This window comes from Mesoplodon bidens, assembly GCF_964165515.1.
Source record: "Mesoplodon bidens genome assembly, chromosome: X".
Classification (NCBI taxonomy): Eukaryota; Metazoa; Chordata; class Mammalia; order Artiodactyla; family Ziphiidae; genus Mesoplodon; species Mesoplodon bidens.
This window is the reverse complement of record NC_138163.1, coordinates 125,413,930-125,427,875: the sequence shown is the minus strand read 5'-3', so window position 1 is coordinate 125,427,875 and position 13,946 is coordinate 125,413,930. Positions and strand designations below refer to the sequence as shown.

General features: G+C 38.6%; 1 protein-coding gene across 5 annotated transcripts in view; it reads right to left on the bottom strand.

The window, feature by feature from the left end:
• The window catches only part of LOC308609219 (sex comb on midleg-like protein 2), a 142,793-nt gene that overhangs the window by 94,454 nt on the left and 34,393 nt on the right, over positions 1 to 13,946 (bottom strand). For all 5 annotated transcript variants that reach the window (XM_081222842.1, XM_081222839.1, XM_081222838.1 and 2 more), the window contains exons 3-6: positions 13,121 to 13,189; positions 8,493 to 8,563; positions 7,445 to 7,679; positions 3,817 to 3,905 (exon numbers count right to left, since the gene is read on the bottom strand). In XM_081222842.1, the coding sequence (XP_081078968.1) occupies positions 3,817 to 3,905; positions 7,445 to 7,679; positions 8,493 to 8,563; positions 13,121 to 13,189 (464 nt within the window). The remainder of the gene's footprint in view (positions 1 to 3,816; positions 3,906 to 7,444; positions 7,680 to 8,492; positions 8,564 to 13,120; positions 13,190 to 13,946) is intronic.

Below are 13,946 nucleotides of genomic sequence, written 5' to 3'. Positions count from 1 at the left end.
ACATACCAGGACGTATGATAGGCACTGCAAATACAAAGCCATGTTAACTTTTCAAAACGAACTCACAGTCTAGGAACCAAGAGACAGTGAAAATAATAATATAATCCAATAACCACAAAGACTGACATATGGGGGACTTCTCTGGTGGCGCAGTGGTTAAGAATCCGCCTGCCGGGCTTCCCTGGTGGCGCAGTGGTTGAGAGTCCACCTGCCGATGCAGGGGACACGGGTTCGTGCCCCGGTCCAGGAAGATCCCACATGCTGTGGAGCGGCTGGGCCCGTGAGCCATGGCCACTGAGCCTGTGCGTCTGGAGCCTGTGCTCCGCAACGGGAGAGGCCACAACAGTGAGAGGCCCGCGTATCACAAACAAAACAAAACAAAACAAAACAAGACAAGACAGAATCTGCCTGCCAATGCAGGGGACACAGGTTCAAGCCCTGGTCCGGGAAGACTCCACATGCTGTGGTGCAACTAAGTCCATGCACCACAACTACTGAGCCTGTGCTCTAGAGCCCGCGAGCCACAACTACTGAAGCCCGTGCACCTAGAGCCCGTGCTCCACAACAAGAAAAGCCACCGCCGTGAGAAGCCCGCGCACCACAATGAAGAGTAGCCTCTGCTCGACGCAACTAGAGAAAGGCCCGCATGCAGCAATGAAGACCCAACACAGCCATAAATAAATAAATAAATAAATAAATTTTAAAAAATGACTGACATATGCACAAGGTGCTACAGAAGTATAAGAATACAGAGGCAAAAATAGGGAAGGTATCCTGGGGAATTTAATGCCTGAAATGAATCTTAAAATAAAAATAGGAATTAACCAGAGATAATCAGCCTAAAAAAAGGAATATGGTATGGACAGGCTACTATAAGCAATTTAGAACATAAAATCCAAAGCAAGAAGTGGCAACTGTAAAGCAGATCACAGAGCACCTTAAAGGCCATATTAACAAACTTATACTTCATCCTGAATGCAAATGGGAACTTCAAAGGAGTTTTAAGTATGGAATGATGTGATGATATGGCTTCTGTATCAGATACTTCTAGCAGTTGTGTTTAAGGGTGACAATTATAGGCAGTTATAAGGCTAGTTGAACAGTCTAGGCAAGAGGAAAGCCTGCACAAGGGGCAGTGGTATTAAGGTTAGAAAGAAGAGACACAACAAAGAAATAATTAGCAAGCTAAGTAGGTGGGCCTTCCTAATTAATTGGCTATCCAGAGGCCAGGGTCAAGGAGGAGTGAGGATTTAAGATGGCTCCTGGCCAAGTTCCAAGCTTGGCTGAAAAGAGCACCCCACAAATCAGTAAGAGTAAGAAAAGAAATCCAGTAGAAAAAAGGCAAAGGCTATAATCAGGCGATTCACAGAAAAATAAAAGGCCATTAAACACATTTTAAAAGTTCAATTTCACTGGTAATCACTTCAATGCAAATTACAATGGGATACCATTACCATTCCCACCTCCAAAAAAAGATTCACAAAATTTTAAAAGATAGACAATATTCATTGCTAGTAAAGGTGTGGGAATACGAATATATCTATACACTAATACTGGAGCATAGTCTGGAACACCCTTTTAAGGTGCAATTTAACAGTATATTTCAACACTTAAAGCATACATTCCCTTTGAACCAGGAATTCTAAGAATGTAGGCATTTACACTTATATAAAAAGTTCTATATGAACTATAGAACATTCTATAAGAGTGTCCACTGTAGATGATTTAAGCAAGAATATGGAGACACCTAAACATCAATCCTTAGGGAGAGGTTAAACCACTTAAGGTAATCCATACCACAGAAGAGCACAATACAACCTAAAATATATATGAAATGAAATGGAAATTTCAAAAAATCCCTATTTTAGGGGAAAAACTAAATCACAAAATATATTCCAATTTATGTTTAAGAAATAAAAGCCCATATATGCTTGTGAATGCACAGATAAAGGTCAAGAAGAACATTTTGGAGAGAACAGTAGAATGGAGGAATGGACGGGATAAATGGACACTCATTTTTCACTTTAGTTAAGTATATAGTTTGATTTTTCCCCCCACACAAAGATGAATTACTTTTATAATTTTAAAAATGAAAAATATAATGTGACATGTGGCATGTGACTAGCTGATAAAGCAACTTAATAAGTAAAATAGATCCAGTGGCTTTTCTAAAGCCACAGCCTAAGCTAATAAGTATTTAATAAAGACTACTACTAAACATCTCTTTTGTTGTTAGCTATCCTCACATGTGCTTTACACAATGCCCAAAGGGATTGCATTCACCTGTGCCCCTTGCTGGTAGGGCAAGCCCACTTACAGCATTCATGCTGCTCAAAGCTATACTCAAAGATTTTTTCTTTGCAATGCAGGAATCATGTCAATTGACACTGCACATCTTTATATCTTTAATCTTCTTGAAAAGTTTTTAAAACCTACAATCAATGTTTACCATTCCTAATATGAATGGCTGTAATAAAATTTAAGTGACTGAGAAAACAATGAGGACAGAGAGTGAGAAAGAAATATTTTGACCCATAATTTAGCTAAAACTTGGCTTTCATTCATTGTTTCTTAACACAGTGTACTCTTTCAACATTTTCTCAAGAGCATGAACTATTTTTGGAATTTTCCGTCTTTGTTATATAACAAGTATTTCCTTATAACAAATTCTTTCTGATGACTGTTTATAACATTCTTTTACTTCTGCAACCAAATCTCTCCAAGTAACTTTCAAGTGGTTTTTTTGTCCCATCATTTTCTCCGATATCAAAGAGACGAGTAACATAGCAAACTGAGGCGAAGCTTCACTTCCGAAGGTACATAAAAAATAATAACAAACATTTGCTTCCAGTAGAGTACCCCTTTTTGTATCTGAGGTCAAGAAAGAAGGTACTAATTCATTTTGACTACTGGATGATTAAAACTGAGCCTTTTTTTATGACTTGCTGTTACGGGCTGAATTGTGTCTCTATGTCTCACCGCCCACCCAACCAAAATTCATATGTTTAAGTCCTAACCCCAGTACCTCAGAATGTGATTGTATTTGGAGATAGGGTCTTTAAAGAGATAATTAAGTTAAAATAAGGCCATTATGGTGGGCCCTAATCCAATATGACCAATGTCCTCATAAGAGGAGGAAGTTAGGATGCAGATACATAGCTCATGTATCTTTTCCTCCCAAAGAGAAGACGACTATCTATAAACCAAGGAGAGGGGCCTCAAAAGAAACCAAGCCTGCTGACACCTTGATCTCAACTTCTAGCCTCCAGAGCTGTGAGAAAATAAATTTCTGTTCAAGCCACTGTTATGGACTGAGTTACATCTTCCCAAAATTCATAATTTGAAGCCCTAACTCCCAATGTGACTATATTTAGAAACAGGACATTTAAGGAGGTAATAAAGGTTAAGTGAGGTCCTAACGGTGGGGCCCTAAGCCCATAGGACTAGTGTCTTTTCTAGAGAAAGGGAAACCAAAGATCCCTCTCTTCCATGCATGCACAGAGAAGAGGCCATGTGAGGACAGAGCGAAAAGACGATAAGCTGAGAAGAGACGCCTCACCAGAAACCAACCCTGATGACACTTTGATCTTGGACTTCTTGCCTCCAGAAATGTGAAAAAATAAATATCAGTAATTTAAGCCACCCAGTCTGTGGTACTTTGCTACAGCAGCCCGAGCAGACTAATACACTTGCCAATCAAGTAATTTTAAAAGCATTTTTGCTTTCCATATCAGAGAAGACAAAGCATTTAAGCACCCACTGAAACAATAAAACCACAGCCCAGTTGATGGAAGCTTTTCATAACATCTTTCTCACCTTCTTAAAGAATGCTGCAGGTGCCATTTCAGATCCACTCAGTGTTCGCAAGAGGAACATTGGCCAAGATGATGTGTTCATCTGGTACCCTATTTTATAAAATAAAGCAGAAATCAATTTTAAAAAGCCTCCCTGTGATATTACAGCAAGTTGGTATTTAAAAAAATGTTTCATTTACCATTCTCCTCCAGAGAATGACTTTCTTATTGAGGAACTCAGGAAATGGGCAAGAGGAGCTGGTGCACCCTCCAATCAGTGCTACTGTATCCACTGTACTATTAAACAAGAATGCTACAGTGGGGGTAGAAATTCTCATCTTAAAGAAGCCACTAGCTAGGGTTCACCAACATACACATATATGTTGGGAATGGGCCATACTACTAGGAGAAATCCAAGCCAGAGCCCAGGAGAGCTTCCATTCCCCACCAACAACCACACACGCAGGGTAAAAAGGCTGCAAAAGACTTCCAGTCCCTCCTTTTCCTCAGAACCCCTGCCTTATTTCCTTTCCAAAAGACAGTTTTCTGTCAAACTCAGCAAATGTACACTTATGATGGTGCATTTCACCATAAGTAAATTTCGCCTCAAAAGGAAAAAACCTGTAAATAAACAGTGAACTCTAGTTAATGATATGCATGCAAACGTATTTAGGAGAAATGCACTGATGTCAATAACTTATCCTGAAGTGCATTTAAAAATATGATGGACTGATGAATCGACAGGAGGACAGATGGACAGATAAGTGATAAAGCAAGTATAGTAAAATGATAACCGGTAGAGCCTAGGTAGTGGGTATGTGGGTGTTCACTGTAAAATTCTTTCACCTTTTTTGTAGGTTTGAAATTTTTCATACATTATATTGGGAAAAAAGACAGCTCTCACGTTAGTAATCTTTGCTCACACTAAATGATCTTATCTTAGAACTTGTATCAGGTACTATCAAAATAGACTCAACAGGTGTCTTCTCTAGAGATCTCATCAATTAATGGTGAATATCACAGCATCTGGCATGTGCAGCGGGGAGCAACCATCTGCTAGTTTTAGTATTTTCTGGGGGCAATCTGTTACATGCAACACTTGCCTCCCTTGATGCCAGAATTGGTGAGAACTTGGCATGCATCCCTGATGAATACATGCATTAAGATAGGGAGGCACATGAATCACATTGGCAGTGGGTCCATCAACAGGATAAAATATGCAAGGAATTTCAGACAGAAAGTCATCCTATAATAATCATGTACCAAAACACCCTTAATCTGACTAGGAAAATAATTGTTGCTAGGGAAAAATGGGGGAGGGTTGTTACACACTCTCTTAAAATAAATCAGTATTATTAGTGATATCTAATAAATAGTTATCCACAGCATGGATTCTCCACACTGTGGTTAGAATAGTGCATAAGAATCATTCTCTGGTCCTTATGTCTTTCTCTTAACCCCCATCTTATCCTATTACATGATGTACCACGATTTTCTTTTTTAATTTAGCATTTTTCTTAATTCTTTAATTGCCTAAAGTCAAACATAGATTAAAAGGTCAAAAAAGATCAAAGTGCATGTTAAAAATTCAAACACAGATAAAACTAATCCATGATATTAGGAAGTCTGGACAGTAGTTACCTTTGGGAAGGAGGAGGATATGACTGGGGATCAGCAGGAATGGGGCTTCTAGGGTGCTGACAATGTTCTATTTCTTGATTTGGGTGTTGGTTATACAAGTGTGCTCATTTATAAGCTGTACACTTTTCTCCATGTATGGTGAAACTTTAAAAAAACCTTTTAGGGACTTCCCTGGTGGCACAGTGGTTAAGAATGCGCCTGCCAATGCAGAGGACATGGGTTCGATCCCTGGTCCAGGAAGACCCCACATGTCACGGAGCAACTAAGCCTGTGTGCCACAACTACTGAGCCCACACGCCACAACTACGGAAGCCTGCATGCCCTAGAGCCCATGCACTGCAACTACTGAGCCCACGCACTCTAGGGCCTGTGTGCCGCAACTACTGAGCCTGCGTGCTGCAACTACTGAAGCCTGGGTGCCTAGGGCCTGTGCTCCACAACAAGAGACGCCACTGCAATGAGAAGCCCATGCACCACAACGAAGAGTAGCCCCCGCTCGCCACAACTAGAGAAAGCCCATGCGCAGCAACAAAGACCCAACGCAGCCAAAAAAAAAACAAAAAAAACAAAAAAAACCTTTTAAATAATAACCTTTAAGGTTTAAATAAACCTTTTAAAAAGGAAAATGAAATAAGTTGTGTTATATTAAAACGGAAACTATTCAAAAGCGCCTGATGAGCAAATTGGCAAAAACTGTATTTTTTTATTATGTGCTGTCAAAATACATACTAATCAGCGTGTATTGCTATGTATTTCATATTTTTAATTAATAAACTCTAAAAGTAATCTGAAAAAAGAATGATTATAAACTTGGTTATGTGTTTGAAATGCTGACAATCACAATAGCTATGTTTCCTTTAAACAAAATACAAACACATAGTATCATGTTGTAAACAGAGAAATAAAATCCAAACAGAGAAGCACTAAGCCTCAGGTTTATATTATGTCTCTTACAGAATTCTGTATGATTTAAGAAATACTATAAAAATAAACAACGAAAAATGTGAATGATATGAAGAAAGAAAAGGGGAAAAGCATAAAATACATACACCCTAAACCATCTTCTTGGAATAACACATCTCTGATTAGTTTTTTCAAATATTTTAAACCAAATTAGGAATAAGTAACAATTACAGCAAGGACAGTATAAAAAGATATTGCTAAAAGAGTAGTTATTATTATCTTACATTTTTGGTTCTCAGGGAACTTTTCACTAGTAGGAGACAAAAAAATCCATTCTCTCACTGTGCTTTATAATAGAGAATTTTCATTTTTAGCATTGTAAAGAAGAAACAAAAACCAATACCCACCATTCACTCAGAATGCAGAATAAACTAAATCCTTACATTCTACAGAATACCATGGTACTCTTTAAAAGAGAAAATTTTTGCACAAAATTAGTGTCACACACTTCTTACCTTTTAAAAACTTGGTCAAAATTGAGAGCTTTGTATTAAAAACCTTTGCTGAAGAGTTCCATCCATCTCCTCCTTTTCAAAGATCTATATGTACTGACTCCTATCCCTCTCACCGTGACTTCTTCCCACATAGGTGTAATGAAATTCCCAAGTCTGAAACTGGAGTCCCGATGTAAAATCATACCCTTCTGCTGTGCTCATCCCCATACCAAAAATGATGAATGGCTCATTAGACAATATTGAGGGAGGAAGTGACTCATATCAAATGCTACAAACTTCTCCCCCAGAAGGGTTTCTGAATCTGCATGAGTAATCCAGTAGAGCTGTTTTTGACATTTCAAGTTTTAAGGCAGAATGAGTCTTGCTCTGGAGTGGGGAACCTTTAGCACACAAATGCCAAGTATGTACTTAGGTGAAACTCTATAACATATGGTACTGAGTTACTTTCTCATACATTCTCCACAGTAACCACCTGACTATCTATTTGTAAGAATGCCCAGAAGAAGAGATTTTTAAAAGGCTAGTTAAAATTATTTCTATTGAATATTACATTAACAAGAATATGTTATTTTAAAAACTGTTTATTCTTACCCAGTGGAGGCTGAAGTAAGTCCCCCTCCTTTTCACATGTCCCAACAGGCTGTATGTCCGGAGAATCAACAAGCCGCCAAAAATCATTTCTGTTGTCACTACCGTCCAGTCTTAAACGTAGCCTGGCACCAGTAATTCCAACGACTGTGGCGATACATATTGAAGTCATATTGCGAGGGTCATGGGCTTCCAATTTCATACCAACTTTGAAGTCATTAGCTGGTGGAATCTTGGACTATATATATACACACATATAAGTAAAATTCTGTTAAAACGCATCAACTATAAGAAAATCAAATGGTCAGTTATGTACCAGAACACGCGAGGAACGTTTTAAGTAACAGTCACAGCAGTTGGTGAACAAAGTAAGAGTTATAAGGGTTAAGAAAAAGATCTTCTCCAAACCCTCTCCTTGGCTTGACATGCAGCCTGACTTGGCTGCCCACTGCTGGTCTTACTCATCTGCCCACTTCCAGGCAACCCAAATACAGCCTCAAAAATGCATCCTGAGTGGCTTTCTAAAGTAAGAATATGATTAGGCCATTCCCCTTAAAATAAGCCGAACGGCAGCTCACCACTGCCTAACATAAAGTCCAAATCCTCAGTACAGGTTAAAAGCCACCGCACCTTAATCTCATTCCCATACTATCACTTCTACCCACTTTGTGCTTCAGCCATCCCATACCATCCCTTAACACTCAGGTTCTTTTACACCCACGTGCCTTTGCTTTGGATGTTCTCTCTGCCTGGAATATCCCTCCCCTCATCCCAACCACCTCAGATAGCCACCTCTTCTGTAAGCCCTCCGAGTATAGTTACCACACTTTTCATAATTAATTATTTACATGTCTGTCTTTCTCTCCAGATCTGACATAAAGTAAATTCTTAATGAATGGATGCAAAGAGACCATCTGGTTCTTAAGCAGCACTACCACAATCCCACTATCTCCTCACACTACTAGAACCTAACAATCACACAGGCACCCCTCAACAAGTTAATAGTTTACATCAATATATACAACAGGACATCTACAGAATTTTGGCATACCTGTCTGAAACACTCCGAAGGAGCACTTAAAGATCCAGTCTCTTTCAAGTAATTTTCCCAGTGAAAATCATCTGGAAAAAAACACGCAAAAATAGTTTTGTTGTTTCCTTTTTTTGGCTGTGCCATGCAGCTTATGGGATCTTAGTTCCCCGACCAGGAATCGAACCTGGGCCCATGGCAGTGAACATGCCGAGTCTTAACCACTGGACCAGCAGGGAATTCCCATTAATACATATAATATGTATACTAACTTTCAGGAATAAAATGGGTTTTAGTTCCATATCTCTTCAAAGAAATACTTCTTAAAGAACAGATTCAAATTTCCTGATCTACATTTGACTACCAGCATGGAAATAAAAAATAAGACAACTTCCTGATAATAATAGCTCTGATATAAATTACAATCCAGATCATCTTGATGAAATGAAGACTGCAGCACAGTGATTCTGAAAATGTGAACTCTAGAAATAACTAAAGGACTTTTTATAGAGTAATAGCAAATTCTACTCATATGTCTCAAATATAAATTTACTCAAGACGTGTTTTTACCATTTCATCCCATTACTGTGAAGGCGTTTCTTTGTTTTTCACAGGGATCTAAAGGTGTTTAGTTGTGTGGTATAGCAGAAATAAAGCAATACTTTATGGAAAGAAAAACTCTGAGAAACAGCATTGTTTCTCAATTGACTATTAGATCCCCATCCAGGGTGTTAAGAATATGGTAGCAGAACAAAGCAGAAACCAGTCATCAGTGCAATGACTGATATGCATTGTTGTAATTATCTATATTTTTTACAAACTCTTGCTGTCCTTTCTCTCACTTAGTCTTCATGATATATTATAATGCTAGAAGAGAAGGTCAGAAAGCAGTATACTTTGCCTGGACACTTCAATTCACTGTGCCAGTCACACTGCCAAGACACTGAAAGACTTGATAGCAGTATTAAAGGTACTATTAATTCATACAAAGTTTAATTCTCATCAACCATGAGGTTTTTTCTATACTCTTGTCTAATTTCCTCACTATAAAAATACTGGGTTCGACAGTTCCCTCCCTAGGGGAATCTGTGTTACTAGCCTCTTATATATCCTTCAAAGGATATAACAGTTCCACTTACACACTGCTAATAAATGTTTAACAGCCAACTTTCCAGAAAATACAAACAAACAAAAAGCCTGACTGGTAGTGTTTGCAGATTCCTGTGGTGTAAATACTACCATCATGGCTGATTGATTGCAAGGTGCCAAGGTAAAGTCACCAACTACAAAGTTGGGAAGAAATGTGTACCACTGGCTCTCCCAAGCTGATGTGAGCCAGCTTCAGAATATCACTGTTACCTGAAAGTATGCATTTATATGTGTATGTACACATATTATATATGGTATTAAGCATGTCATATGTAACACTGTATACCCTTATAGAGATTTTTCCACTAAAAAAAAAAATACTGGGTTTAATTCTTCTTCCAGATAATGTAAAGCAAGTACTACCACAGTGCTGAAAGGTATGCAGCAGAATGTCAAGAACACAGGCTCTGGAGCTGAACCTGCCGCCTTTCAGTCAGACTCTGCCTCTTACTAACTATGTGACCCTGAGCAAGTCATTTCACTTTCTCAGCCTCAGTTCCTTCATCTATAAAATGAGGAAAGTAATACATATGGTATAAGGTATTTTGAGAACTAAGTGAAGTAGTACACATGCAAGTAACTCAATAAATGGTTTATGTTATTATTCTAAAACTAAATGTCATAGTTGTGCCTAAACTTAAGAATACTGGATAGCTTTATTAAAAGTGAAAACTGAGATCTGTGGCTCCAAAACTTAACTGACCAAGTTATTTCAGTGACCTCCTAAGCACTAACCTGACAATCAAGAGACCCAAGGTTCTAAGTGAAGCTCTACCACCATATGACCTTGGAGAGCATTACAAAAGAAGAACAAAACAAAACATGAATGGGGGAAAAAAATCTGACTAGGATGTCATTAAGGAGCCACCACACCAGGAAGAAAGGAGTACAAGTTGAAAATAATGACTGAGAAATCAAAACCATTTCACAATTATACCTCAAAAAACTTAATTAAGACTCTTCCACAAACCAGTTACATTTGCAAAATTTTTCAATGACATTGGAAAATACTTTATCCAACACAATTTTTAAAATATTCTATTACCATTTGTGTCTTAATGGGCTATAATTTGAACTAGCAAATCCTTTATACCAGTGCTCCGTAATACGATTATTTTCTATTGCACTGCTAGTTAATTTAACCTTTGGAGCCTTAATTTTTTTCTTTATTCATAAGGCAAAAATGTTTAGTCCACAGAACCGTTCAGCTTGGTTGCCCATATGATGAGAGCCTGCCAATAACATGGGGGAAACACACATAGCAAAAGGCTTTACTAATTTAGATTTGATACATCTACAATATCACAGCTGGAATTGCTGACCAGGAGCCAAAATAGTCAAAGTCACAGACAAGCATGAAGTTCCCGTCTGCCTCTGCATCTTATCCTCACTGACAGATTTGGCGGGGGTGGGTGGGGGGTGGATTTACCCTCTCTCAGAAAGGAGCGCTGGGAACTGATAGGCCTGTTCATGAGACAGATGTACATACACAACTTTGTGATCTGACTGTTACCTGCACGTCTATGGTCCTTCTTGTTTGATTTGTACTCTATTCTAGTCCATACATTAACGCAAGCACCTTTCAGCAAACTGAACATAATCTATGAGGCCCCCCCGTCTTCTCCAGAGTAAATCAGAATCATAATGTCTTCTACCAGTGCTGGGTTTGGGTTCAGAGGCCATGTAAAGAAAATGGGCAAAATATCTAGAGCTTGAAGCTTCTCAGCTGAATGATCAGCACCCAATACCTCACAGCATTTATCACAACTGTAACTGGGCATTTGTTTAATGTCTACTTAAGCTCAAAGACAGCAAGAATCATGTCTGTCTTATTCATCAATGGATTCCCATAGAAGGTCACTAGTATGTGTCAGGCACTGTACTAGGTACTGCAGATGCAGCAGTTAATAAAACAGACAAAAATCCTGGCTCTCCTGGAGCTTACCTTCCAGCAGTCACTCACTGATTTCTGAAATGAGATGTTAGAGTGAGAGCCCTGAGAAATATCTGCAGATGTCTGTCAATTTGATTAAGTAATATCATTTTTAATCAGAATTTCTCAAACAGAGAGTTTGAGAATTTTGAAAAGTTATTAGTTTCAACCTTTAAGAATATATTTTTTCAAATTTATTTTCATGAAATTTCCAGAATAGGAAAATCTATAGAGACAGAAAGTAGATAAGTGGTTGCCTAGGGAGAGGCACTGGGAGGAAATGGGGAGTGGCTGTTAGTTGGGTACAGGATTTCTTTTTAGGGTGATGAAAATGTTCTAAAATTGATTATGGTGATGGTTACATAACTCTGGGAATGTACTATGAGAACCACTGACTGTATATTTGAAATGGGTGGATTGTACGATATATGAATTCTATCTCAATAAAACTGTTATATTAAAAAAATGGAAAGGAATTTGTAGGGATAAGGAAGAACATTCTAACCTAATGGCCTCCATTTCCTTTGGAGGGTTTTGGGGGTTGGAAGGAAGACCTGAGGAACAAAATAAGGCCAATGGGAAAGAGAGCTAAGGAAACACTGAGGACACAGCTACAGTGAGAAAGAATGACTCCATGGGGATTACCTCTATAGGCAATCTTCCTGTAGGAACAGAAAGTCATGGGTGAACTACTTACTCCAAGAGTAGGGCTGGCAGGGCAGGTACAACAGAAAGACAAGGGGCAAGAGGTTTGCCTGGAAATCTCTGGTAAACACAGTAAGTTTGCTGTAGTATTTTTTTTAATTCAGCCTTTTGTCTATGTATGACTTACTTTCTCATTTTCCTTAAGAGCAGGTGCAATGGGTCAGATTCTATCTCCTGAGTCTCTGATGTAGTGCTATATACATGCTGTTCACAATAAAAAAACTTAAAACATGAATTAATAACTCAGACTTCACAAATAAAGTTAACATTTACTGAACATTTACTATAAGCCTAGGCATTATATTAGGTGCTTTACACTCATTTTCTTTAATTCTAATAGTTCCACGAGGTAAGTAGTATTATCCCTGTGCTACACAGGAGAAAAAGGAGACTAAGAATGTTGAGTAATTTGCCCAAGGTCACAAGGCCAGTAAAGAATGAGGCCAAGATTCTAGAACAGGTCTGTCAGACCCCCCTCAATGCCTAAGCTTTAATCCACTGGACTGTCTTTTGACCATCAAAAAAGGACTTTCACATTGACTCTAGTGTTAGAAGCGTTTTTATCAATAATCAAATTATTTTAAATTGGTAATTCATGGTAATTAGTAACTATATATCTTTAATTTGGCAACATTTGCACTGAAATACAGGGTTATCTTTTAACTTAATCCCTCTCTCCGTGAAACCAAAGTAAAATTTCCAAAATTAAATACTATCTTTTTGACCTTTCCTATTGCTTAAGTTTTATATTTACAGGAGCTTACTATACAGAGATTATATCAAAAGCAGTAAGAGAGGAGTTTATATCAACACTGAGTGAGGAAGAAAAAAATATGTTGTACTGAACTAATTTAAAACCTACCGTTTTGCACAGAGGATGTGCCTGACTGAGGAGCTTTCTCTTGATTCTCCTTCTTTGCATCCATTGACTCTTAAAAAAAAAAAGAAAGAAAATAGTGAGAAATAACAGAAGGCTAGAGCAACAGTTTGAAAGAGTACTTATAAAAACCATAAACTAAAACTATTTTCTAATAGAAGCCAGTTTTAATTTTATAATTAATATCTGCATTTTCTGCATAGGACTTCACTTTCCAATATATAAGGTACCTTTTCTTAAATTTTATTTATTTATTTATCTATCTATTTATTTTTATTTTTGGCTGAGTTGGGTCTTTTGTTGCTGTGCGCAGGCTTCTCTCCAGTTGCAGCGAGCGGGGGCCACTCCTCGTTGCGGTGCGCGGGACTCTCACTGTGGTGGCCTCCCCTGCTGCGGAGCACGGGCCCTAGGTACATGGGCCTCAGTAGTTGTGGTACATGGGCTCAGCAGTTGTGGTTGGAGGGCTCTAGAGTGCAGGCTCAGCAGCTGTGGCACACGGGCTTTGCCGCTCCGTGGCATGTGGGATCTTCCCAGAGCTGGGCTCGAACCCGTGTCCCCTGCATTGGCAGGCGGACTCCCAACCACTGCGCCACCAGGGAAGCCCATAATGTACCTTATAATTTGCTTGTTTGTTTATTGTATGTCTCACTTCACTCACTCAAACGTAAGCTCCAAAAGATCAGGAATTTTTAAATTTTATTTTGTCTCCTTTGTTCACTGCTGTATCCTCAGTGCCTAGAAAAGGACCTGGCATACAGAACACCCTTGAGCATTTGTTAAATGAATGAACGAACAAACCAAAATGAGCTGA